General features: G+C 49.6%; 1 protein-coding gene across 1 annotated transcript; it reads left to right on the plus strand.

Annotated features, from left to right (window-relative positions):
• Positions 1–397: 397 nt before the first annotated feature.
• LOC119521816 lies at positions 398–26,784 on the plus strand. The gene is given in 14 exon segments (XM_037820485.1): positions 398–573; positions 3,110–3,236; positions 4,441–6,150; positions 6,153–6,221; positions 10,603–10,757; positions 10,873–11,052; positions 17,405–17,479; positions 17,955–18,079; positions 18,591–18,938; positions 18,985–19,168; positions 19,535–19,889; positions 19,982–20,007; positions 22,595–22,721; positions 23,658–26,784. Coding segments are annotated over 14 exon segments (4,905 nt in total). The 5' UTR covers positions 398–552; the 3' UTR covers positions 25,061–26,784.
• The last annotated feature ends 1,179 nt before the right edge of the window (positions 26,785–27,963 follow it).

The raw sequence follows: 27,963 nt of genomic DNA on the forward strand, positions 1-27,963 counted from the left end.
TAGCGCTTAGCAGCTTCCAGCTGCCACTGGAGCACTCGTGTCTGAATGGCTATGGAATAGGTCCATTTGGAACGGTAGCCTTTGGGAGTATATGAAATTTTTTTCACCTGTGGAGCATTCAGCTTCATACAGCCTGAAACACTCCGTGAAATCTGCCTGCTGAACCTTTAAGGAGTGGAGCCCCTGACCCCCTTGGGGGCTGGAGGTGATATTGTGCAGAGCCACTGGAGGGGCTGCTTGGACTTCATTCCTAGTGAGCCTTTGCCGTGGTCTGCGTAACTGTGGGGACTACAACACCCAGCATGCTGTGCGACGAGCGGCAGCGGCGCTGAGCAATGAAGACGGGAATTTTCTTGTGGGCGCATCCCGTTGGGGCGGGACTTCCGGCTTCCTCCCCGTGACGGTCGGTTTGGCTTGTTCCGGGATTGTTGTCCCCATCTTACTTCCCAGAGCGCTGGGTCCAGAGGAGGCGCGAGAGGAGCCACTGTCCCCAGCGCGCAGAGGCGGGCCTGAGACCCCGGTGCCCGAGCCCCCGCTCCGCCCCCCGCCGCGATGGCGGCGCCCCCGGCCGTGGTAAGCGCGGCGCCCTGCAGGCCCTCGCCCGCCTCTCCCCGCTCCGAACCCCGCAGCCCCGCGGGCCGCAGCGTCCGGGACCGGGGGCGCCCGCGGTGGGGGTCCCCGCCGCCGTCCTGACCGCCCGCGGGGCGAGGGCGGCGGGGTCCGGAGGCCGGGTCGGTGGCTGGAGCGACCGCAGTGCTGGGCGTCGCGCCGGGAGCGGCGGGCCGCGAGCGGGGCCGGCATCCTCGGGGCCCTTGGGGACGTGGGGAGTTAGGGTCTGTCACTTCCTCAGGGCTGTTCGGAGGGAGAACACATGTAGGGGTGACGGGGGCTTTCCCACGGCTTCACGTACTGCTGCACAGCCGGCAAGTGGCGCCACCGAGGAACAAGGCACAAAGTTAGCCCGAGGTCCCGGAATCCAGGACTTGGCAGCGGTGCGTGGGAGGCCTGAGAGTTGCCTCTTCCCGCGCCTTCCAGTGGCTGCAGAAGTGCTTTTGGAATCTACACAAGTGAAAATGGAGTCTGTATCAGGCCCTCACTAGTCCTGATATCTACCCACATGTGCTCCGGGACTTTGGTGTCCAGGGACTTTTCTCCTGCTGTTCTCCCAGCCCTTGTGTGTATGGGCTGGGGAAGGGGATGCTGGAGAAACGCCGAGCCCAGGGTTGTGGCTGCAGACCAGGGGTTAAATGAGGACTTTTAATTTCCTGCCATCATTGGGAAGATAAATGCAAAGTAATCCGAGTAACGGGTACTTTCGTTGGGAACCTCTTGGAGATGAGGCTGAGCAGGGTATTAAGGGAACTGCGTGTCTCTGTTCTTCCCAGTGGGAACAGAGAGCAAGGGGGGCAGTGTCCTGAAATTCTAGAGGTGTTGAGTGTGTATTAGGCAGTAACACAGTTTTGGATCAGAGGAGGGAGGTGACCTTATCTAGGTTGTAAACAGTCTCCATCTGGCTGTAGAGCGTGGAACAGTTGGTGGGTTTACAAGAGGAGGCAGGGAGACCAGCAAAGACGCTACTGCACGGGTCACGGTTGATGATGGATCAGAGGATTGGACATGGAGGTGCGAGAAGTGGTTGGATTCTGGATCTGTTTTTTTATACGTGCCAACCAAATTTTCTGATGTAGTTGGTGAGCTTGTCCTAGCAGCTGAGGGATAAAAGCTGCTCAGGTGAGATGGGGAAGTTGGTAGATGGAGTCATCTTCAGTGGGGATATCAGGAGTTTAGTTTTGTCCATGTTAGGAGTCTGAGATGTTTCAGAGAACATTGACTGGAGGCATTAAGTGGCCAACTGGACACGCTAGTCTGGAACTCTGGGGAGGGATTCGGGTTGGAGGCATCCAAAAGATGGTGCATCTGTGTGGATCAGGTGGTGCTCTGGGTCACATTTAGGGGCAGAAATCTCAGGTAATGGTCGTATTGCTATTAGCTGGCCAGGAAGAAGAGGGCGAGTGCCGAGGACTGAGTCTCTCACTTGGGCACCTGGTTGATGCTGGTCACACAGACACGGGTAAGAGGGAGAACTGGCCGTGAGGGGAGAAAGTGTCAGGGAGAGGGTGGTCTAACAGGTGTCCACGGCTCCCACACGATGGGTGGACGTGCGATGGACACAGAAACATAGGAATGATAGAGCAGTGTGACACTGAAGCTGGGGCTGGTCCTTATTCACAGCTCTCTGCCTCACAGGATTTTGTAGTGACGTTTGGTGGGCTTGGGGTGTTTCCTTCAGGCTGAGGCATAAGGAGGGGACTGATGTGATCATCCGGGAGAGTCACTGGGCTTGGGGTAAGTTGTGGGAGGACCTGGGCTTTGAAGGAGGATTAGGTGGAAAGAGGAAGCTTTTGACAGCTGAAGCAACAGCCAGTACAGCACAGAACAGAAGAGGCCCATGAGGAGCTGGGAGGCTGAGGATGGGGCAAGGAACAGAGTCAGGCAGGGAGGCCGTCATAGCAGAATTCAGGGCTGCCCCCGTCATTGGGGACCGTTGGAGATCTGGGTGTTACTGGATCTTGTTGGACTGTGACAAGCACTCTCCTGATGCCATGGGATGAATAACGTGGGGAGTCCAGGGAGTGCCTAAAATCTGGGCAGAGCATTGTTACTGGATTGGGGGAAGCAGCTCTGGGGACCAGAGATCCAAAAGAGGTGCTGTCTAAAGAATAATGGGCCCGTGAGGAGAGAGTGTGAACTGATGGCACCAGGTCCCTGATATTGGGGACTTAAGGGTGAAGAGTGGGCCCATGTTTGGTTGTGTCTGGTTGCCACACTGTGGAGGATCCTAGTGAAATTGGCTTCCAGGAGGTGGTGGGGCTCCACGTGCCAGTCCTGAGCTTAGATCACATGTGGCTGCCTCTTTTTGTTGAGGGCTGAGCACAGTGATCGATGAGACCATGAAGGGAGGGTGGCACCAAGGGGACCAGGCTCTGGTCTCTCCTCTGCATCAGGAAGCTTGGGAAGAGGATGAACATGGGACAGATGTGTTGGGAGAGAGTTTGTGGGTTCTTGGCAGAGAGGCCGATCATGGTTTCATCTGTTCCCCTCATGGCAGGGCAGCGTGGCCTTTGAGGACGTGGCCGTGTACTTCTCCTGGGAGGAGTGGGGGCTCCTTGATGAGGCTCAGAGACGCCTGTACCGCGATGTGATGCTGGAGAACTTGGCCCTTGTGTGCTCGCTGGGTAAGGCCCTCACGCCCACTCCACTGTCCCGTGCTAGTCTCTGCCTTTGCCCTTTTCTCTGGGGCAGTCTGTCCTCACATCACAACCATCGGCTTCCTCCTCCAGTTCCCTGGAATGGGTGCTCTCGTTGCCAGCACTGCTGCGTGCACTGTCCTCTTCTCTCTCCTGACAGTCAGCGTGATGGTCCCCCCTTGGTTCCCTGTCCCAGGGCAGGTGACTCTGTCCAGAGCCACAGCACCTCTGTGCCCAGGTTCTGCTCCCTCCTTCTAGTTGGCATTTAAGCCTTGCCTTTCTGTGTTAAAAGTTGCAGGCACTGACATGATTTCTACTTACATATCATGGAAGACACTCTGCTGAGGCTCTTTTTGTAATATGTAGAGATCTTTCCGGTGGTCTGTTGTGTGTTGAGTTGTTCTCAGCCAGTGCTTGGCTGCTCACCTGTCCTGTCTTTCCTTTAAAGGTCCCAAGTAGTTGCTCATCTGGTGTTACAGGTGAGAGCCCCGGGTGATTCACAGGATAGACGTGACTCCAGCCACGGCAAGATGGCCTGGCCCTTGGTGATTACCAAGTTTGGAAGGGTGCAACCTCAGAGCTGTGTTCAGACCATACCAGAAAGCTTTCCTGTTTGACCACTGTGTACGGTTGCCAGTGGCCACACCTCACTTCTGCATTTCCTTCCCCATTCTTGACACTTTGCCAACTTATCAATTCTACTACTTGTCATTTCTACTCTGATTTCCAGCCCTTGGAAAATCCCCACTCCTCTGAACAACGTGTCACCCATGTCTATCACTCCTCCTTCTGCATTTCTCTCCAACACTGATTCGCACATGTTGTGCCATTAGGGGTGTACGTATCTTTAAATTGTCCTTGAACAGCACTTGCTCTGTTGCAGTCATATTTTACTTGGCCTGGATACACACTTCTGCACTGCCTCAGCCGGTCCTGCTAATAGCTGACACAGAGGAGTGAGCTGTACGCCATACCTCTCCTTTGTGTGCTGCACCTGCTTTTGATGTTCTTTGCTGGGGAAGCCTCCACCATTCTGTGACTTTAGAAGCCATTATGCAGAGCAGCCACTTTCTCAACCTGATCCCAACTACTTTGTCCTGAAAACTGTCCCGCAGACTCATTCCTTGATGTGTGAGACACACATTTGCCAAATAAGTCAATGTGTACCTCACCATCACTTCTTTGCTTTCAGGTTGCTGGCATGGAGCAGGGGATGAGGAGGCATCTGCTGAACAGGAAGTTTTTGTAGGAGTGTCGCAGGCTTCTCCCAGGGCAGTCCCGTCTCCACAGCAGGCCCACCACCTGGAGACGTGTGGCCCCCATATGAAAGACATTTTGCACTTGGCTGAGCACCAGGGTAAACATCATGGGCAGAAACCGTACATGTGTAGGACATGTGGCAAACGATTCTATTTCAGTGCTAACCTTCACCTCCACCAGAAGCAGCACAATGCAGAGAGATTCTTCAAAAGTGGTATGGGCAGGGCCTTGTTTTTGAAGATCTGCAAATTGCATATGTCAGGGAAGCCATTTACCTATGGAGAAGTTGGGAAGGATTTGCTGGTCAGCTTGGGTCTTCTCCAGCAACAGGCCACTCACACTGGGGAGAAGCCAGTCAGTTACAGTGAGTGTCGTGCAGCTGTTCACAGTGGGAAAGGTTATGACTTGGAAGAGTGCAGAGAAGACTTCAGCCACAAACGCATGCCTGTTCACAACCAGAGAGTCCTGAACAGAGGAGGGCTTTATGAGTGCAGTGAATGTGGGAAGGCTTTCCGGTACAGAGGTTCACTTGCTCAGCACCAGAAGCTCCACACAGGAGAAAGGCCTCACGAGTGCAGCAGATGTGGAAAAGCCTGCACACGGAGGTCTAATCTCATTCAGCACCAGAAAGTCCACAATGGAGAAGGCTGTTATGAATGCAATGAATGTGGGAAATTCTTTACCCACAGCTCTATGTTCATCCAACACCAGAGAGTTCATACTGGAGAAAGACCTTATAAGTGTGGCAAATGTGGGAAATCCTTTAGCCAGAGCTCTGGCCTCATTCATCACCGGAGAGTTCACAATGGAATAAGGCCTCATGGGTGTAGTGAGTGTGGGAAATCCTTTAGACTCAAATCCAACCTCATTCAACACCTGAGAGTTCACACTGGAGAAAGGCCTTATGAGTGTACTGAATGTGGGAAATCCTTCAGCCAAAGCTCTGGCCTCATTCAACACCGGAGAGTTCACACAGGAGAAAGGCCTTTTGAGTGCAGTGAATGTGGGAAATCTTTTAGCTGCAAATCTGACCTCATTCAACACCAGAGAATTCACACTGGAGAAAGACCTTATGAGTGTGGCGAATGTGGGAAATCTTTCAGCCGAAGCTCTGGCCTTATTCAACACCGGAAACTTCACACTAATGAAATGCCTTATGTATGTACTCAGTGTGGAAATACCTTTAGCCAAATCTCCAGACTCATTAAACACCAGAGAGTTCACACTGGAGAAAGGCCTTTTGAGTGCAGTGAATGTGGTAAATCCTTTAGTGAAAGATCTGTACTTATTCAACACCAGAGAGTTCACACTGGAGAAAGGCCTTATGAGTGTGGTGTTTGTGGGAAATCCTTTAGCCAAAACTCTAGCCTCATTTATCACCGGATAATTCACACTGGAGAAAGGCCTTATGGATGCAGTGAATGTGGGAAATCCTTTAGACTCAAATCCAACCTCATCCAGCACCGGAGAGTTCACACCGGAGAAAGGCCTTATAACTGCGATGAATGTGGGAAATCCTTCAGCCAAAGCTCTGGCCTCATTCAGCACCGGAGAGTTCACACTGGAGAAAGGCCTTACGAGTGCAGTGTATGTGGGAAATCTTTTAGCCGCAAATTCGACCTCATTAAACACCGGCGAGTTCACCTGGAACAGGACCTTATGATGGAGGCAAATGTAGGAAATTCTTTAGCTAGAAGTACAGCCTTATAAATTGTTGGTGTGTTCACTCTAGAATAAGGCCTTGTTAACGTGACAGATGTGCAAATCCTTTAGCCAAAGCTCTGGCCTCATTTGACACCAGTGACATCATACTGGATAAAGGCTTGAAGTGTGCAGGGAATGTGCTAATTATTAGTTCTGTAGAAGAAAACTGAAGGGGAGCCCTTGAGAGGGAGGCTTCTGCTTGATTTGAGTCTCATCTACCCAAACATCCAAGGCGGTAAACGCCCTCTAGTTTTGGGTATGTGGGAAGCTTATAGAGTTGCTTTAAACTTTCTAACCTGCTTAGGACCTTTGCCTGATTTATGGCTGTTGCGTAGGTCTTTCTACCCCATCCCGTGGGCAGGTGTTCACAGTGTACGTCTCACCATTGTAACATGCTCTGTGAAGCGGCCTTTGCTCTCTGATCTGCTGGAGGGAGCCACGAGCCGTCTGGGCCTTACAGGGTTCTCCTTCCCTTCTCTGGTGAGGTGGGGCCTGGACTCTGAAATTTGCGAGTGACTTGCATGGAAGGTCAAGCTTTTTTAGGGACATTATTGGTCTCACGTGATGCCAGTGACATTTTTCCATCCTCTGCTCACCAACCCAGGAATTGCCTGCCTCAGGATACTCTGGTTTGTGCGGAAATGCAGTCCTTATTGTTTAAGCCACACCCTCGTGTGTGGGTTGGTTTGAGAACAGAATTGGGCTTCACCAGCCTGAAGGGGTAAACAACTTAGTGGAGACCCAAAACTTTTTGTGCCTCAGAGGTGACAGTGTGATGACAAAAATAATTCTCTCTCTCTGGTTTTGGCGTAAGATGCATTGCTTCCCACATCCGCCTATGAAAGATTACAGGGCTTCATGTTTGCAGTTTGTGGCCTTGGGTGCCAGGATTTTTTGCTTGCTCGGGTTACCCTGAAGTAACCTCCATTACTTCTGAGAAGAACAAGAGTTTTTTCCCTGTTCACAGGGGTGTCACACAGTGCCCAGCACTGTTGAGGAGAATCTCTTCCCCGGGTGCTGCAGAGGAGCCATGTGCCCTGATGTAGAGAACCAAGTAGGCTAGTGGCACTGGTCGTGAGACTGTAAGGGTAAAGGGGAGCCATGACTGGTGCAGAAAGCAGGCTTAATAGGTAGGGGAGGAGACACTAAATGCAGTCTGCTTCTAAAAGTGCCTCCACAAATGTTCCGGGGACCATGACTTTGTGGGATCCGTGTGTACCAAAATGTTCGGGGCCTCTAGACCTGCGTATCGTGTGTGGCTGGCCCAGCCAACGTTCCCGTCGACTCGGGTGGAAGCAGCCTTTGTTGCTCGCCAGTGTTTGCTGCCACTGAGGCGAGGCTGCCCTGCCCAGGGCGTGAGGAGAGAGATGGTGCATTTTCCAAAAACAGTAGGAGAACTTGATCTCGAATGATTTTTTACAGCTTTATTGAGGTATAATTCACATGCAATAAACTGCACCTATTTGAAGTGTACCCTTTTAAACTTTTGACATGTATAGAAACATAGTCATAACATGACCTGCAGATTTGCTTGTGCCCTTTTATACACTCTCTCCGTGCCCTCCTCACACTTCAGGCCAGCATTGATTTACTTTCCTTTACAGTGTGTTAGTTTATATTTTCTAGAAATTTATATAATTGGACTCAAAAAGGGTTTACTCTTTTTTTTCTGGTTTCCTTCATGGTGCATAATTGTTTTGAGGTTTTCAATGACACTTTTATGAGTACTTAATTCTTTTTATTGTGAGTAGATTCTATTGTGTGGATATAGCACTATTTGTCCTTTCATCTGTTTATGGACATTTGGCTTATTTCCAGTTTTTGGCTATTGCAAATAAAGTTGTTATGAATATTTGCCTGCAGTTCTTTGTATGGATGCACATTGCACTTCTCTTGTGTTAATAACTCAGTGCAATGCTTGAGTCACTGGGTAGGTGAATGTTTACCTTTTGAAAGAAGTGCCGTACTCTGATGTAAAATGGTTGTTGCTGTTGCATTTCACCAGCAGTGCAGGAGCGTTCCATTCCTCCACACCCTTGCCAGCACTCAGTCTTGTCAAGCTCTAGTTTCACCCTTTGTGTTAAGTGTGTTGATGTATCTCGTTGTGGCTTTAAATTGCTTTTTTCTAAGGATTCATGATGCTGAGCATTTTTCATGTATTTATTTGCCGCCTATATTTCTTGTTTGGTAAAATCTGTTTGTAACTGTGGCCTATTTTTTTTCTGTTTATTTGAGAAGTTGGGGGTTTACCGAACAGTCGTGCATTTTAAAATACAAGATTCTCGTATACAACCCCACCACCACCTTGCACTGGTGAGGGACATTTGTTACAATTGGTGATAGCACATTTTCATAATTGTACTATTAAAGTCCATGGGTAACATAGGGTTCTCTGTTTGTATAGTGTAGTTCCATGGATTTTTAAAGCATTTTTATTGTTACTATACATATAATCTAACATTTCTCCTTTTAATCACATTCATATATATATATTTCAGTGCTGCTAATTGCATTCACAATGTTGTGCTAACGTCACCACCATCTATTACCCAAACGCTCGCATCATTCCAAATGGGAACTTTGTGCATTAGAAGCCTTAACTTCCCGTTCCCTATCGCCTAGAGGTCCCCTGTGTTCTAGGTTCTGACTCGGTTGGTTTGCTTGTGCTGATGGTTTCAAATCAGTGAGATCTTACACTACTTCTCCTTTTGTGTCTGACTTACTTAAACATGATGTCTTCAGAGCTCGTCCACGCGGCGCACATCAGGTCTTCATTCCTTTTTACGGCTGAGTGAGGTGCCAGTGTATGTATAGACACCTTGTGCTCATCTGTCTGTCAGTTGATGGATACTTGGCTTGCTTCCATCTTTTGACAGTTGTGAATAATGCTGCTTTGAACATTGGTGTGCAAATAGCTGTTCAAGTCCCTGCTTTCAATTCTTTTGGGTATGTGACTGGTAGTGGGATTGCCTGGGCACATGGCAGTTCTATCTTCAGCTTTCTGAGGAACCGCCAAACTGTCTTCCACAGCGGCTGCACCGTTTCACATTGCCACCAGCAGTGAGCGAGCGCTCCTGTTTCTCCGCGTCCTCCCCAGCACTTCCTCTGTTTTTCTTATAGCAGCTGTTCTAGTGGGTGTGAAACGGTACCTCATTGTGGTTTTGATTTGCATTCCGTGATTGCTAATGATGTTGAGCATCTTTTCGTGTGCTTTCTGGCCATTTGTGTGTCTTCTTTGGGGAGATGTCTTCTTTGGAGAGAGTCTTGCTTTGGCCTATTTTTAAAAAATGAAATTTAGCTATAATCCTCTTTATATGTTGGAGATACATGTTGGAGTTTCCTGTGCTTGCTGTACGGAAAACATGCCCTGGTTTGTAGACTTTGCCATTTTCTGTGGCCTGTCTCAGATTGCCAACAATATGACACTGAACACGGACCTGGGGAGATTTTCCAGGGCACACTGTAATGTTCTGTTTCCACTATGCTGATGCAGCAGCCACAAATAACCTCAAGAATGGAAATAATAATACAACAGTAAAATTATGGAGTGACAAGATTTGAATAGTTGCTTTTTAAACAGTTTGATGGATAATTGACTTAAACTGCGCATACTTAAAGTGTATATTTCGATCTTTTGATACAGGATTACACCATCCTGAAACCAAAAGTTTCTCCCTGCACTTTTTAATTCATTCTTCTCAATACAAAATTATTTTTTGTGTTTTTTAATTTTGTTTAATTTTTAATGCATTTTTATTGTGAATTTTAACACATTTATGTAACAGTAATAACTATCAAAATATGATGTAACAAGTAGTTAGCAAATTTCAAAGAATGTTGTGGGTTCCATTTCCACCATTTCAGTTATTTCCTTCTGGCTATTCTAATACCCAGGCATCGAAAAATATTTATCAACACAAAACTATTGATAGAAGTACATACTCTACCTTTTGTAATAGCTACTTTCAAGTATATCCAAAAATGGAAAAGAAGATGTTATAAGGCCCCATGAACCCTTCCCTAGTCTTTCTTCATTATTTATCATTTCATGGCTGTCCAGATGTTTTCTATCCCCATGCAGATTGGTTGATGATTCTGCTTATAATCCCAGACATCTTGTCATTTAGTGCATACCCTGTTCAGAATGCATTTCTAAAATGTAAGGGCTCCTTCGTAACTTGAATAAGTATGTCATTTTTAAAATATTTTGAATTATGATGTTTTCAGTGCTCAATTTTATCCATTTTCTCAGAATTGTGTTCATTCTTTTAGGCAGATTGGATGCAATCAGAATCCCAAATGTAGCCTGGTGGCTGTTAGTAGGTGAGCCTTGTTAAGTCTGTTACCCATAGGTACTGCCTGCCTCTCTGCTCTTATTTACTTGTTGAAGCTGCTAAGTCGCTTGTCCAGTGGGACTTTGCCAACTATGGTATTCTCAGGGTCATCAAGACTCCTGAGGTAGCAAACTGGGCCTTGCTTGGCCTTGGAGATATCTTTGCCCTGCTGCTTGCCAACCGCTACCTGTGCATCGTGGACTTGCAGACAGCGCCTGACTAGCCACTGGCCTCTCCGGAGTACAGGAAATCAGAGAGGCTCAGGCCTCCTGGCTGAGCAGATGGACGGACGGACACCGTGATGTGGGCTTGGTCTTCACCACCAGCAGGACCTGACCACAGCCCTCCCTGGTGTGGGAGGAGCACGGCTGACGCAGGAGCCACCACGGCTGGCTGACGTTGGGTGCCGGGCTGTGGGTTTTGAGTGCAACCTCCATGGCAGCCGACTGCAGGAACCAAAGTTCTCGCCTAGCGGTGTCATCACGCAGTGCACGGCATTTATCCAAGTTTGCCAGGAAGCCAGGGCTGGGGGCAGGGAGGGCTGGTTTTATTGACGTACAGGGCAGCGTGCTAATTGGGTACACCATCGACTTCATTTGTACTTGGTTTTGTTGGTCAGCATAAGAGGATGCATTTTGGAGTCATCTTGCTTGACAGTAATCTTGGTTTTAAGTAAAGGAAGTTAAGTGATTCATTAGTCTGCTAATTAGTTACCTAGAAAATCTTATTCAGTTTGTTATTAAAGCTTTTTGCCGTAGCTTCTTTTTTCTTTTCTAGTTGAAGCAAAGTTGCTATGATGTTGTTGCAGCAACTCCTCTCACATGGGGCTTAAGTTTTTGTAAGAGCCAGTGTTACAGAGACCCCCCCACCGAGTTCTGTGACATTCATAAGTTCTCCACCAAATATATTCTAAAGAGAGCCTGTCTTCCAGTACAGATCCAATTCTATAAATTGGCTGTTCATAACTCATTCTAAACCCTCGTTCTTGGCAGAGTCAGTGCTGGGCGTGCCTGAGATGCAAGGGAGTTCTGTAGGTTTTTTTTCCATGTGAAGGAAGTTGTTCCTCAGTGCCCCGCAGCCTGGGGGACTGCACGGAAGTGACATGCTGCAGTAGAAAGAGCACTGACCTGGAGACTGGAGACTGGCCTGTCACTTAGCAGCCCTGTGACCGCAGGCAAATCCCTGCGCGGCCCCGTTTCCCTGTCTGTGAAGCCAGTGTTTGAGCCGAGTGATTTCTGAGAATCCTTCCAGTCCTAGGTCTGCTGGGCTGTGCAGTTCTGTTTGATCCTCGATTGACTGTTTCTTTGGGGTTGGAGATAATTAAATGAAATAACTGATACAAAGTTATCTATAAAGAAACCAAATATATGAAAAGGCTGGATAAAGGGGGCATAGAGAAAATTTAACAGATTCCACTTAGAAAATGTTAAGTAATTGGTGAGAGAAATGCGATTTAGTGATGGACAACTTGGTAAAGAGGCAGCTTGTAATAGTAGAAAGAAAGATACCTGAACTTGATTTATCTTCTTCCTTTACCTTTAGCTTGATGTGTGACCTCAGGCAGGTTAACTTTCCATCCCTATACCCTCGTTTTCTTCATCTTTAAAATGAAGGAATTGTCCTAGATAAAGGTCCACGGACTCAAATACCTGAGGGAGCCAGGCAGGAAACAAATGAGTGAAGCCCGCTGGGCAGGATTGAACTGAACTGTGGGAAGTTCATCAAACCAGGCCGTTTACTCATTTTGTTATTAGGCAGAAAAGAGCCCACTGTTGGCAGGTCTTCTGATTTTTCAGGAGGAATTAGCAATCCAGATTTTCATATGAAATCCCTGAATTTTTAACATGTTGACAACGAATAGAAGATAATTTAAAATATGGTGCACTAAACAAAACATGTCTACAGGCTGCCAGTTTGTGTCTCTATCCTCTTGCTCCTGAAAAGTCGGGTGATTCTGTGATTCAACAGTGAAAATGCTTTAACCCAAAAGGTAATTTGAAGATGAGCGTTAGAGCTATAACCTCTGTGAAAGCCTCTGCCTGGAATGTGAGTTACTCATTCTTCTCACCGAGTCTAATATAAAGCATATCCGTTTCATGGATGGGAAGAGGGTTGCTGGTAGAGCTGACAACCATACAGACTGGGTAGGGGGCCCCAGCTCTCACAGAGTCTACATTAGCACAGAGCCTGACCGTGGGCCTCTAAATGCTGTGAAATTAGTATTTTAGAGAATCAGTGGTTGGCTTCAAGGCCAGGTTTAGCTAATATCCATGTTGAGACTCCAGGAGAATTAGATACAGAAGAAAAACCGTATCTTCCGTCACCCCCAAAATCTGGGTTTGATGCAACTCACATTGAGTTCTGTGCATGAGCTCTGCTTAGTCCTCCAAGAAATGGAGCTGGAATTCCAGCTGGAATCTATTTTGCAGGAGCCTTAGGAGGCTTTGGGCAATGATGTGAGGGGAAATTACCTTTTCCCTTTCAACCTTGAACAAATGAGGTCGCTGATCCGACAACCATCCTTACCCTCTCTTCACTTTCATGTATATCCAGGCGCTTCACAGGACAGGTAATTATAGAGTCATTTGTGGGGAAACATTTTTTTAAATGATCAAATTGTGCCCGCATTCCGTGCTGCCCTTTTCAGTGGAGAACCCCCGGTTAGCCCCGGGAGCTGCTCGGTGCAGCCGGGGCTGGGGCTGCATCGGGCCGGGGCTGCCTTCTGCGCGTCACTAGCTCAGAGTCAGCGGAATTGCTTTTGCCTCTTCTGTTACTAATATTCTCATTTCTGATAATTCCAAGTTATGAGCAGAGAACCCCATCCCTTTTTAAGAACACTGGATTTCTGAGGTGACACTGGTGTGGTGGAAACGCAGGGCTCTCACTTCTCCCGCCCACACGGGCTCCATCACAAGCTCAGGATGAAAACGGGTCCAGGAGAGCTCCTGGGGTGAGGGTTTTAGCAGACTGTCCCGCTCCCCAGGAAGGTGGCCTCCTCCAGCCCCACTATTTGAAGAAATAAGGGTTGTCAAAGCGGGCCTGATCTTCTAGACCTGTCCGAGAAATAGGAAGGAAGATTCCTTAGAGGCTAGGGTTTGAAGGGGTTCCACAGAAAGACACACATGCCTGAATAACTTTCCTAAGTGGAAGGTGGGGGCGTTGCTATTAAAGCTTCAGGTTTGTACTTTGTATTCCATAGTTCAAAAATTATTCTGCTTGGGCCACTGAACATTCTTAGCAAAGGTTGAAGATTATATAATCACTCTAGTATTTGCTCACAGGAGAAAGATTACTGCTCTGCATTTCTAAAACGTCTTAGGGAGAACAGAAATGTTTCTGGAAGCAGCATTATTTTAAACAAGAAGAAATGGTTTCTGCTAGGTGCATTTTGGCCTAACATTAGCAGCTAAGGATGGCGGCACCTGGCTTCACACATTTCCTTAGCCAAACTCAGCAAGCTCCTTGAAGTTGTGATTTTTTGCCCCTTGGCTTCTGGGAGACCCCAAGGTGAATCCTCCCACCACCCCTCCTCCAGCTTCCAGTACCCGAAGCCAGGGGAACCAGCGCCTTGACTTGCTCTGTAGGAAGTGAGCGGAATCATCGGCGCTGCTCCAGGGTGCAGCCTGCGGCGTGGCGCACGGTCACCTCTGTCTTTAGGAATAGAGTTGTCGGGATGGGGAGAAGCCCTTTCGTCTGTCCCCTTGATACAGCTTTCCTATCGGGTTATGCCAGGACTTGCCAAGATGTTTTAAGAACTGAGACTTTCTTGAGAATTGTGCAGTCTCCAGATAGAGACCTGATGAAAAGAACTGGCTAACGTTCTTGACAGAAATGCCCACTGGCCATCTTCAGCGGTGTTTCTGATCAGAGGTTCCCTGTGTCTGCTGTAGGAAAGTGAACTTTGTCAGAATAAATCCTCGAGAGGATTCCTGGATAGGCTTTGCACCACTGCTGTCATCCTAATCAGTCTGAATGATCATGCTGAGTGCAAAAAGGTGTTTGCTCTCAAGTTACTTCCCATATATTTCCAGCCTTCCTCAGCCCTTCCAAGAATAGTTCAGTTGCTTAAAGTGACTATTACACCCTGGCGAGTGTAAACCCGCCTAATTGTTTCAGTTTAAAGAATCCAGCAACTTCTACTCTTAATGAATGTGCCAAAATAAAAACGTGTCTTTGCATATTTAAACCCGGCAAATTCCTAATTCAGATGACGTAAGCTCACAATTTCTTGGTGTCCTTATACTCACATTGTGAACAGACGTATTTCCCTAATTTAGACTTAGTGCCCTTGATGAGACTGAGGCGGGTTTCTAGCACCAATCCAACATCTATAGCAACACGGTAAAATTTCATCAACTCATGTTTCACTAATTTGAATGTATGTTGTGATCCAGGGGGAATGAGAAGTTTATACTTGAACTGCCTGTGGGGTGTGGGGAGAAGGGATCAGTTGAGCAAATAGTGGAGTGATTGTGGAACGAGATGGCTCTTTGTGATGAGAATTTATTTCCATGCATCATAGAAAGAAGCATTCTTTTACCCATGAGTGTTGTGCTAACTATACATCATTTACATCTGTACATTAAAGCAGTTTCCCTCAGTTAGGCAACATTTAGTTAGCCAAGCCCAAGTTATTGTTTGTACTTGAAAATAATAAAGATGCATTTCCTTAAAAATTAAAAAAAAAAAAGCCGCCTATTCAAGAGCTCAGAAGTTTTCCTTGGTGAACATCCTGCATTTTTTCAAAAATTTGTATATTTTGAGCATATTCATTGTGCTTTTTACTTTGCAGCAGTCAATGTGGGATCTTCAGCCTTCCCAGGTCCTGTACTCCACCTGGTGTTTATAGTAAGCCACTTACAGCTTTTTAAAGAAAAATGATATAAATAACGCATTTTCACAAAGCAATGTCAAAATTATTGCAGATGATAGATACTGTTCTAGTTTGCTAATGCTGCCAGAATGCAAAACACCAGAGATGGATTGGCTTTTCTAAAAGGGGCTTTATTTGGTTACAAAGTTACAGTCTTAAGGCCATAAAATGTCCATCAACAAAGGGTACCTTCACTGGAGGATGGCCAATGGTGTCTGGAAATCTCTGTTAGCTGGGAAGGCACGTGGCTGGCATCTGCTCCAAAGTTCTGGGTTCAAAATGGCTTTCTCCCAGGACGTTCCTCTCTAGGCTGCAGTTCCTCAAAAATGTCACCCTTAGTTGCACTTGGGATATTTGTCCTCTCTCAGCTTCTCCAGAGCAAGAGTCTGCTTTCAACGGCCGTCTTCAAAATGTCTCTCATCCGCAGCTCCTGTGCTTTCTTCAAAGTGTCCCTCTTGGCTGTAGCGCCTCTTCAAAATGTCACTCACAGCTGCACTGAGTTCCTTCTGTTATGTCAGCTCATTTATATGGCTCCACTGATCAAGGCCCACCCTGAATGGCTGGGGCCGTGCCTCCATGGAAATATCTCATCGGAGTTATCACTTACAGTTCAGTGGGGCGCATTTCCATGCAAATCTAATCAGCACCAAAACGTCTGCCCCACAAGACTGCATCAAAGAATATGGCTTTTTCTGGGAGACATAATACATTCAAACTGGCACAGATACAATCTTTGGTAACTGTTAAGGTTATCAAAAGCTCAATCAGCAGCTGCAAGGATTGCAGTCACTCATTCAGTGTAGTTCTGACTCTACCTCGGGTCAGGCCAGACTGAAGGCAAGGGCGAGCCCTACAAGAGTCCCCACAGCCGCCAATCACAAATTCAGGGTGGTGGGGGACCAGTGCACTCTGACCAACTGGCTACAAATTCAAGGGTTCCCACCACCCATACAGGTTTGATAATTTGCTAGAAGGACTCACAGAACTCACTGAAAGCACTGTATGTACGATTATAGCTTTATTATCGTAAGAGGACACAAAAATAAGCCAAAAGAAGAAACACAAAGGACAAGGTGTGGGAGGGTCTCAAACAGAAGCTCCCATGTCTTCTCCACACGGAGTCACAACCATCACTCTCCCAGCAAGGAGATGTGTCCTGTGCACCGTGGAGGCCCTTAGGGATTTATATGGGGTCTCATTACAGAGACCTGATGGGTAGATCAGTGTCCTCATGGTTGGACTCATCTGCAGGCCCCCTCCGCTGATTTGACAAGCTCCAGGCCTCGTTGACCTTTCTGGTGGGGCCACCCCGCACCTTAAGGCTGCAGGTGTGGCTGGCCCTCGTGTTACCCAGTCAGCCCTGGAACTCGCAGGAGCGGTCCTGCGTCCACCATGAGTAAGAAAAGACACTCCTACATGGAGAATTTCAGAGATTCAGAAGTTCACTCCCCAGACACTGGAGACAAAGACCTGCAAAGTTTTTACACTCACTTCATTATTTAATCAAAATATCCTTTTTGATTCCATGTCTGAAACTGATTAAACTCATGAAATAGATGGAAAATATTCTTGATCTGAACAAGGCAGTCAGAACTGCCTCAGTGTGGTGATTCCAATCCTCCCTTCCCTATCCTCCTCATTCTTGGCATGATTTTTCATTTATATTGTGTTTTAGTGAGTGCTATATCAGCAAAACATAATAAAAATTAAAAAGGGTCCATTTGAAGAGATATGTTAGCAGACACAATTGGTGTCACTCTGCAAATCCTACATGACTGTACATCAGTGGATGCAAAATTCGGGCATTTGACTTGGAGCTCTCTATTTTAGCCCATGTTTTTAGCTCCAGTTTGCCAAAGTTTAAAGAAAGCTCTGCACTGATAGGTTTGGGACTCTCAAAATCACTTTTGTTTTCTCCAAACATGTTGTAGGCTCTTGCTGTGACAGAGTGACGGGTCTGACGCTCCTGCCATGATCGTCTCCAGCCCTGGACAACCCGCAGGGAGCCCCTGCCGCGGGCACCGACGCAGACAGTGCAGGCCCGGGAGCGCGGCGAGATGGTGTCCCTCCCGTGTTCCCACTGGGGCATTTTCCAGGCTTGCACCGGGGATGGGGAGACAGCATTCCGACCAGCCAGAGGGGAGGGAACTTTCTGGGTGTTCAGTGGGGACCCCAGAGGGGCCGCATCTTAGGGGTCACACCGCCCTGGTCTACACTCTCCCTGTGTGCGGAGGCGGGTGTGGGCGCCGCTGAGCGCTCGATCCCCAGCCGGGAGCGCGGCCGGAGCCCTGTGGCTGCATCCTCGTGAACCAGGGAAATCCCACTCGCTCACCTCACCATGGTTTCTCGTTCTCTTGAAATCTCTCTTCAACCTTCTTTTCATCCTTCACGTTCCGTTCTTGTTGACTATTGGTGTCAAGAGGTGTTTCCCTCTGGACGGACTTTCCTACCGCTCTGGCTGCTGTTCCACACACCACCGTTCTGGAAGGCGAAGCCGGGTGCGCCAGAGGCCTCTGCCAGCCGCACTCCTTCCAGGGCTGTGCCCATCAGCAGGACGGAGCCCTTAGGCAGGGGCGATGGGGGTCCTCCGTGAGCCCCAGGCCGGGCGGAGACTCCAGGCAGGGCTCCTCGCTGCTCACCAAGTTACTGGAGGAGTCCCGGTTAGTTCTCTTCCCCTGCAGAGGGATGTCCTTCAAGTGAGCAGTGCCCGCGGCTGATGTGGGGTCGCAGCCTGGAGGGGGCTGTGAGGAAGGGGCACGGCCAGGGTGGGTGCGGGTGGGGGGCATAAGAGAAAATGCAGGAGACTGCCAGACCCGCGGTGCTCCGGACTGAAGGCCCTGGGTGGGGTGAGGGTCTGGTGGAGTGAGAGGCAGAAAAACTCCAAGAGGGTGAGGGGCAGAAGAATTCAAAGGGAAATCGGCCAGACTAGTTTACATACAAAAATAGAATTCTGACCCACTCTCTGCAGCAATCAGCTCAGGAGGCTACACCACAATTCCTGGAACGATGGACTCCAGATAGCCAGGATTTGATCAATAGCTGACAGTTTCCCTAATTTTTGCCTCCTTCCAATTTATGCCCAGAGGGAGAAGGCCAGACGTGCTCCCCCGACCAGTCCCGTGGGCTGCTCCCCTTCGGGTTAGCCTGCCCGCAGCCTGCCTATCCCCGCAGCCCCCCACCTACCGCAGTCTCCCCTTGTCCCGCTGCAAAGCGATCCCTCTCCCCGCCTGCCTTTGAGCCTCTGCCGGACGCAGGCGGCGGGGCTGGCTGCCTCGCGGTCACAGGCCCTGGGTCAGCAGCCTCTGCGGGGTCTCACTTGGGGGTCCCGGGCTGTATCCGCCGGGCGCGGCCCCTCTGCGGAGGCGCACTGGGTGCTTCCCCCGGCGCTCCCGCAGCGCAGCACCCGCGCGCCGGCTCCTCGCGTCCTGGTCTGGAGGCCGAGCCCGAGCGCGCCCCTCCGCGCGGGAGGCTGAGCCCGGACCTCGCCTCCGGGACTGACGCCGCCTTCCGACCCGGGAGGCCGAGACCACGCGGTCTCCTGAAGCCGCCCTGACCGCGGGGCCAGGGCGCCCCGACGCGCCCCCAGCCGGGTCACCCGACGGATCCGGAGACCTGGTGACCTCGGCTGGGGAGGTCGCAGGGCCCGCGGGGACCGCACGGGAAGAGCCCCGGGGCCTCCGGGGAGTCTTCCGGGGGCCTGGACCGAGGGGCGCGCCGTGGCCCCCAGCACGGCTCCCCGGTTAGCCATGGCGCGTGCGGACAACGGAATGTTCCCTGAAAGAGGTGGGTGCTGAAGTCGTTGAGATAAGGAGGGATCGGTAAAATGAGGGAAGCGCTTTAGGTTGTCCAAGATCTATTTCACGAGTATTACAAACTGCAAATCTGTTTGCAAAGTCTCACTTTAGTTTTACTAAAAACAATTAGCTTGTATAAGAACACACAGTCACAAAAAGTGACTCGTAAGGCGTCGGGCTGCCTGTGTTTGAAGAACAATAAGAGAATTTTGTGCCTGAGCAACTACAAATGATGCGTCCATAATGCTCTGCAGCTTTGGGGAGCATCTGGAGTGATTTTCTCCCCAAGAGCTTCGAGGAGCCCGCCTGCGGCCCCTTTAGGGGGAGCAGGGCCCCTTCTCGTCGGGGCTGGAGAAGACCCTCCCAGCGCCCCTCCAGGCGCCGCCGGAACTTCGTTCCTGGAGTCTGGGTTGCTGCGAAGCCTTCGCTGTAGCCCGAGGACGCGTGGGAACTACAACTCCCAGAATGCCCCTCATCGAGCGCGGCGGCGCCGACCGGAGAGCAGCATCGCCCGACCAGCCCGCGCGGCGGGGCGGGACTTCCGGTGCGCTCTGCTCGCCCCTCGCTGTGGCGCCGTCGGGGCTCGTCGCTGCGTCGCAGCCTGAGAGCGCCGGGTCCGGGCCGAGGTACCGGGGCCCCGGAGGCGCGAGCGGAGCCGCGGTGCGCACCGCAGGAGGCGGGCCTGAGGGGCGGCGGCGCCGTCCGGGGTGACCCCGCCTCGGGGTCGGGCTGGGGACGCCGGTGCCCGAGCGCCCGCTCCGCCCGCAGCTGCGATGGCGGCGCCCCCGGCCCAGGTGAGCGGCGTCCCCGGGCCCGCACCCGCCTCTCCCGGCCTCCGAGCCCGGGGCCCCGCGGAGGGCGCCTCTCCCGCAGCTCAGGCCGCAGGTCCGGACGGCGGCGCCGGGTGGGGTCTGTTCCTCCCGGGCGCCGCGGGGAGCTGGGGGGTGTCAGGCGGAGGGGCCGCTGAGCCCGGAGCGCCCGGGAAACCGGGTCCGCCTGTGTCTGCGGGGACAGGGCTGTGTTAGGAGTCGCCCTGGAGCGGCGAGCTGAGGACCTGTACCTCATTCTCAGAGCCTGGGGACAAGGGAGGGACACGAGCTGAGTTCGAGTTTTAAAAGTTCCCCAGAGTCTTCTCAGAGGAGGAGCAGACTGTAGCGGCGAGGAGGACGTTAAGGCACAGGGAGGCTGAGCACTTTCCGGGGCCACTCGGCTCATGTTAAGAGGTGCCACCAGGAGCGAGGCACAGAGGTGACTCGAGGTCCCCTGGATCCACGGCCCGGATGGAATAAAGGGGAGTTTTAGCCCCTGGATCCCCTCCATGACCACCTCTTCCTACATCTTCCCAGGGCTACAGAAGTGCTTTTGAATCTATACAGGTGAAAATGGAAGATGTCCCAGGACCTCAGTGGTCCCTGTTTCTACTCACATGTGATTGTGAAGACGTGTTCTTCACCTGACATCCTTCCAGCGCTGTGTGTGTGAGGCGGGCAGGGAGGTAGAGGGCAGAAAGAGGTTTGAGAGGTTCTCCAGGAACAAGTACCAACTTGCAGAATTACTTGGCGGTGAGGCTGAGCTGGGAATGTTCGGGAACCACACGTCTCTCCTTTCTTTCTAGTGCAAACATGACCGAGGAGCAGGCCTCAATCCTGAAATGGCTGCTGGGGAAGTTGCATGTCCCTTAGCGGGTAACGGGAGGGTTGGATCAGAGGAGAGAGGTGAACTTGCCCAGGTTTTGATAGTCTCCATCTGCTGCGGGGTGCAGAACAAATGGTGGTTCAAGGGAGGAGGCAGGAAGACCAGAAAAGAGGCTCCTGCACAGGTCAGGGTTAAGGTTGATGGGTCAGAGGGCTGGACATAGAAATGGGGGAAGTGGTTGGATTCTGGATCTGTTTTTTCAGACGTGCCAACTGGATTTTCTGATGTTGGTGAGGGAGAGACTGGGAGGAAGCAGAAATGAAACCAAGGTGGTTGGTCCTAGCAGCTGAGGGATAAAAGCTGCTCAGGTGAGATGGGGAAGTTGGTAGATGGAGTCATTTTCAGTGGGGATATCAGGAGTTTAGTTTTGTCCATGTTAGGAGTCTGAGATGTTTCAGAGAACATTGACTGGAGGCATTAAGTGGCCAACTGGACACGCTAGTCTGGAACTCTGGGGAGGGATTCGGGTTGGAGGCATCCAAAAGATGGTGCATCTGTGTGGATCAGGTGGTGCTCTGGGTCACATTTAGGGGCAGAAATCTCAGGTAATGGTCATATTGCTATTAGCTGGCCAGGAAGAAGAGGGCGTGTGCTGAGGACTGAGTCTCTCACTTGGGCACCTGGTTGATGCTGGTCACACAGACACGGGTAAGAGGGAGAACTGGCCGTGAGGGGAGAAAGTGTCAGGGAGAGGGTGGTCTAACAGGTGACCACGGCTCCCACACGATGGGTAGACGTGCGATGGACACAGAAACATAGGCACGATAGAGCAGTGTGACACTGAAGCTGGGGCTGGTCCTTATTCACAGCTCTCTGCCTCACAGGATTTTGTAGTGACGTTTGGTGGGCTTGGGGTGTTTCCTTCAGGCTGAGGCATAAGGAGGGGACTGATGTGATCATCCGGGAGAGTCACTGGGCCTGGGGTAAGTTGTGGGAGGACCTGGGCTTTGAAGGAGGATTAGGTGGAAAGAGGAAGCTTTTGACAGCTGAAGCGACAGCCAGTACAGCACAGAACAGAAGAGGCCCATGAGGAGCTGGGAGGCTGAGGATGAGGCAAGGAATAGAGTCAGGCAGGGAGGCCGTCATAGCAGAATTCAGGGCTGCCCCCGTCATTGGGGACCGTTGGAGATCTGGGTGTTACTGGATCTTGTTGGACTGTGACAAGCACTCTCCTGATGCCATGGGATGAATAACGTGGGGAGTCCAGGGAGTGCCTAAAATCTGGGCAGAGCATTGTTACTGGATTGGGGGAAGCAGCTCTGGGGACCAGAGATCCAAAAGAGGTGCTTTCTAAAGAATAATGGGCCCGTGAGGAGAGAGTGTGAACTGATGGCACCAGGTCCCTGATATTGGGGACTTAAGGGTGAAGAGTGGGCCCATGTTTGGTTGTGTCTGGTTGCCACAGTGTGGAGGACCCTAGCGAGATTGGCTTCCAGGAGGTGGTGGGGCTCCACGTGCCAGTCCTGAGCTTAGAGCACATGTGGCTGCCTCTGTTTGTTGAGGGCTGAGCACAGTGATTGATGAGACCATGAAGGGAGGGTGGCACCAAGGGGACCAGGCTCTGGTCTCTCCTCTGCATCAGGAAGCTTGGGAAGAGGATGAACATGGGACAGATGTGTTGGGAGAGAGTTTGTGGGTTCTTGGCAGAGAGGCCGATCATGGTTTCATCTGTTCCCCTCATGGCAGGGCAGCGTGGCCTTTGAGGACGTGGCCGTGTACTTCTCCTGTGAGGAGTGGGGGCTCCTTGATGAGGCTCAGAGACGCCTGTACTGCAGTGTGATGCTGGAGAACTTGGCCCTTGTGTGCTCGCTGGGTAAGGCCCTCATTCCCACCCCACTGTCCCGTGCTAGTCTCTGCCTTTGCCCTTTTCTCCGGGGCAGTCTGTCCTCACATCACAACCATCGGCTTCCTCCTCCAGTTCCCTGGAATGGGTGCTCTCGTTGCCAGCACGGCTGCATGCACTGTCGTCTTCTCTCTTCTCACAGTCAGTCTAATGGTTCCCCCTTGGTTCCCTGTCCCAGGCCAGGTGACTCTGTCCAGAGCCACAGCACCTCTGTGCCCAGGTTCTGCTCCCTCCTTCTACTCGACGTTTAGTCGTGGCTTCCTTTGGTAGAAGTTGCAGTCACTGACATGATTCCTATTTACATGAACCATGGGCTGTTCATGGAAGACACTCCACTGAGGCTCTTTTTGTAATATTTAGTTATCTTCTAGTGGTGTCCGTTGTGTGCTGAGTTGTTCTCGGCCAGTGCTGCCTCTCACTTGTCCTGTTAGGTTCCGTGTAGTTGCTCACCTGGGTCGTGGGAGAGAGCCCTGGGTGGTTCACTGGATGGACATGACTCCAGCCCTGGCCCTGGTGATTACCAGCTGCGGAAGGGTGTGACTTCAGGGCTCTGTTCAGACCATATCAGGAACCTGTCCTGTTTTCAACATTGGCTGAAATTGTCCTTGAACACCAAGTACTCTTTTATACTCAGGTTTTTCTTGTCCTGGAAACAAGCTTCTGAACCAGCTTCATGTATCACCAGCAGACAGGTCTACTGAAAGTTGTTGGCAGAGTGAGTTGTAGATCATGTCTCTCCGTATGCTACACCCTCTCCATGTGATCATTGCCTGGTGAGGCCTCTACTGTTCTGTGACCCCAATTCCCTTCTCCTGATAATAGTCCCATGGGCTCATCACTGTTGTTTGAGACACACCTTTGTCAGAAAGGTCAACATGTACTTCACCATCACCTCTTTGCTTTCAGGTTGTTGGCATGGAGCGGAGGATAAGGAGACGCTGTCTGCAGAGAATGTTTCTGTAGAAGGTTTGTCACTCTTCAGGACTCACAAGGCAGTTCCATCTCTGCAGAAGGCCTACCCCTGTGAGATGTGTGATCCGGTCTTGAGAGGCATTTTGCGTTTGGCTCAGCAGCAGGGAAAACATTGCCAGCAGGAACAGGACACATGTGGGGAATGTGGCAGATACTTCTGTTTCAGTGCTAACCTTCACCACCACCAGAAGCAGCACAATGGAGAGAACACCTTCATAAGTGATCTAGACAGAGCCTCATTTGTGAAGAGCTACAAATTCCATGTGTCAGGGAAGCCATTTACCTGTGGAGAGGTTGGGAAGGACTTTCTGGTCAGCATGGGTCTTCTCCAGCAGCAGGCCGCTCACACTGGGGAGAAGCTAGTCAACTGCACTGACTGTGCAACAGACTGTCAAAGTGGGAAAAGTTACCATAACTGGAGAGGATGCAAAAATACCTTCAGCCACAAACACACACTTGTTTACCACCAGAGAGTCTTCACTAGAGAAGGACTTTATCAGTGCACAGAATGTGGAAAAGCTGTCACCTGTGAACCCTCACTTGTTCAGCACAAGAGAGTTCATGTGGGAGAAAGGCCTTATGAGTGCAGCAAATGTGGGAAAGCCTATACACGAAGGTCTAACTTCATTCAGCACCAGCAAGTCCACACCGAAGAAAGGTATTTCGAATGCAAAGAGTGTGGAAAATTCTTTTCCCACAACTCCAGATTCATTCAACACCAGAGAGTTCACACTGGAGAAAGGCCTTATGAGTGTACTGAATGTGGAAAATCCTTCAGCCAAAGCTCTGGCCTCATTCTACACGGGAGAGTTCACACAGGAGAAAGTCCTTATGAGTGCAGTGAGTGTGGGAAATCCTTTAGCCGCAAAGCCAACCTCATTCAACACTGGAGAGTTCACTCTGGAGAAAGGCCTTATGAGTGTGTCGAATGTGGGAAAACCTTTAGCCAGAGCTCTGGCCTCAATCAACACCGGAAAATTCACACTGGAGAGAGGCCTTATGAGTGCAATGAATGTGGGAAAACCTTTAGTCGCAAATCTGACCTTATTCAGCACCAAAGAGTTCACAGTGGAGAAAGGCCTTATGATTGTGGTGAATGTGGGGAATCCTTTCGCCAAATGTATAGCCTCATAAATCATCAGAGAGTTCACACTGGAGTAAAGCCTTATGAGTGTGGTGAATGTGGGAAATCCTTTAGCCAAAGCTCTGGCCTCATTCAACACAGGAGAGTTCACACAGGAGAAAGTCCTTATGAGTGCAGTGAATGTGGGAAATCCTTTAGCCGCAAAGCCAACGTTATTCGACACCAGAGAGTTCACACTGGAGAAATGACTTAGATGTTCAGGGAACATGCTATTTCCTTGTTCAGTACAATGATGTTGGAGGAAAGCCTTTGTGAGTAACTTTCTCCCTAATATGAACCTTGTCTACCTTAATATCCAGGTAAGTGGGAAGCTTTAAGGCGCTGTATTGGATTAACTTGCCCAGGGCCCTTGCCAGATTTATATCACTGTCAGTTTCTGTGGTAGAAGCCGTTTTACCTCTGCCATCTAGTAGGTCCACACAGTAGACCCCAAACTGCTCTAGAAGGCAGACCTTGTGCTCTCCTATTCACTGGTGGAAATCATGAGTAATCTGAGCCTTATCAGGTCCTCATTCCCTTCTCTCTGACTCATTAGGGCATGGACCTGACCCAGTTTTATCCTAGAGGATCCAATGTGAGTTTTGCTCTCAGCTTGCAGAGAAAGGTGATCTTTTTCAAGGACATTGTTGATTCTACATGATGCTTGTGATGGAATTTTCCAACCTCCATGTCTCTACCCCAGGAACTGCCTACCTCACATTGCTCTGGTTTGTGCAATAATAAAGGCCTTGTGGTTTAAGCCAGCTTTAATCTTGGGGATTCTGTTCTCTGGGTGGGGTGGTTTGAAAACAGAATTGGCTCTTACAGCATGAAGGGGTATAGAACTTTTTCAGGAATCCCAAACTTCATGTGCTACAGAGTAGATAGTTTAATATCAGAAAAATGCCTCTCTTTCCAAATTTGGCTTAATTTCCATTGCTGCCCAAGGATTCGTAAGAAAACCCATGGGGCTTTGTGGTCCTAATTTGTAGGCTTGATACCAGGATTTTTGAGGGGCTCAGAGGAGGGGACAGCTGTTGTGAAACATCCAGTGCATGTTGGGGCCACATGAATTTTATTTCCTGGTTTATAAAGGATATAAAATACCCAGCACTGTTGAGGGAAACCTTTTCCCCGTGTCCTGCAAAGGAGCCACGTGGTCTGAAGTACAGAATTCAGTAGGCTAATGGCACTGGTTATAAGGTTACAGGGGCCAAGGGTGACCATAATTGGTACAGAAACAGATGATAGTAGGGAGTGGAGGAGACTGCAGCAGACTGGATGGAATCTGTCTCTTCTAAAAGTGTGTTCACAAATGCTCCAGGACTGTGTCAGTGCAGGATTAGTGTGTACCCTGCTCCCCCAGATCAGAGGGTCTTAAAAGATTATCTAAAGATTTTATAGATGGTTGTCGTTTCTTTGGGCTTTTCACCTCTAGTCTGTTGTTGCCCAGGCAGGAAAAGAAGGATAGAGAGGAGGGGGACCCTGCATTCCAGAGATGTGGCTTTGGGGACCCAGCCAGCAGTGGGAGCAGTCTCCAGTGCTCACCAAAATTTGCTGTCACTGGGGTAAGGCTGCTCCTCAGGGCATGAAGAGAGATGGTGGTGTCAGTATAGGGTTGCTAAACCTGATTTTCCAAAAAAAGTAGATCTAAATTTTAATTTTGAACCCTCTTAAAGCTTTATTTAGGTATAATTGGCATGCTGTAAATTGTTCTATTTAAAGTATACAATTTGATACATTTTGTCATACATATAAACCTGTGAAACCATCATCATAGTCCTGGAAAAAACATACTGTTCACTTAATTTACCTTGTGCCTTTTTATAATTTCTGTCTTTGCTGGTTTGAATGTATTATGTCCCCCAGAAAAAGCCATATTCTTTGATGCAATCTTGTGGGGCAGACATATTAGTGGGGATTAAGTTGGAACATTTGGATTAGGTTGTTTGCATGGAAATGTGCCCCACCCAACTGTAGGTGATAACTCTGATGAGATATTTCCATGGAGGCACAGCCCCACCCATTCAGGGTGGGCCTTGATCTGTGGAGCCATATAAATGAGCTGATGGGCAAAGGGAACTCAGTGCAGCTGTTAGTGACATTTTGAAGAGGAGCTACAGCCAAGAGGGACACTTGAAGAAAGCACAGGAGCTGCAGATGAGAGACAGTTTGAAGATGGCTGTTGAAAGCAGACTCTTGCTCCAGAGAAGCTGAGAGAGGACAAATATCCCAAGTGCAACTAAGAGTGACATTTTTGAGGAACTGCAGCCTAGAGAGGAACGTTCTGGGAGAAAGCCATTTTGAAACCAGAACTTTGGAGCAGACGCCAGCCATGTGCCTTCCCAGCTAACAGAGGTTTTCCAGACACCATTGGCCATCCTCCAGCGAAGGTACCCGATTGCTGATGTGTTACCTTGGACACTTTATGACCTTAAGACTGTAACTATATAACCAAATAAACCCCCTTTATAAAAGCCAGTCCATTTCTGGTATTCTGCATTCTGGCAGCGTTAGCAAAGTGGAACAGATTTTGGTACGGAGACTGGGGTGCTTTTGCTGCTGAGTTTGTAAATACCAGACATGTTGGAACAGCTTTTTAAATGGATAAGGGGAAGATTCTGGAAGAATTGTGAGGAGATTGATAGAAAAGGCCTAAACTGCTTTAAAGAGACTGTGTATGGAAATATGGACTCTAAAGATGCTTCTGACGAGGCCTTGAACAGAAGTGGTGAATGTGTTGTTGCAAACTGGAAGGAAGGCGATCCTTGTTTTAAAGTGGCAGAGAATTTGGCAAAATTGAGTCCTGGTGTCAGATGGAAGGAAGAATTTGAAAGCGACAACCTGGAATACTTAGCTGACGAGATCTCCAGACTACGTGTGGAGGATGTACCCTGGCTTCTCCTTGCAGCTCATAGTAAAATGCGAGCGGAGAGAGATAAACTTAGAACTGAACTCTTGGGTTCAAAGAAACCAGAAGCTGATGGCTTGGAAAATTACAGGTTTCCAGGGGGTGAAACCCCAGAAGCTACAGCGCAACATGGGGATGCAACCAAATATGAAACCCAGCCACCATTTCAGAACAAGCCAAGATTGGAGAAGGAGTTAAGCAGAAAG

Source organism: Choloepus didactylus, chromosome 27 (assembly GCF_015220235.1).
Source record: "Choloepus didactylus isolate mChoDid1 chromosome 27, mChoDid1.pri, whole genome shotgun sequence".
Taxonomy (NCBI): domain Eukaryota; kingdom Metazoa; phylum Chordata; class Mammalia; order Pilosa; family Megalonychidae; genus Choloepus; species Choloepus didactylus.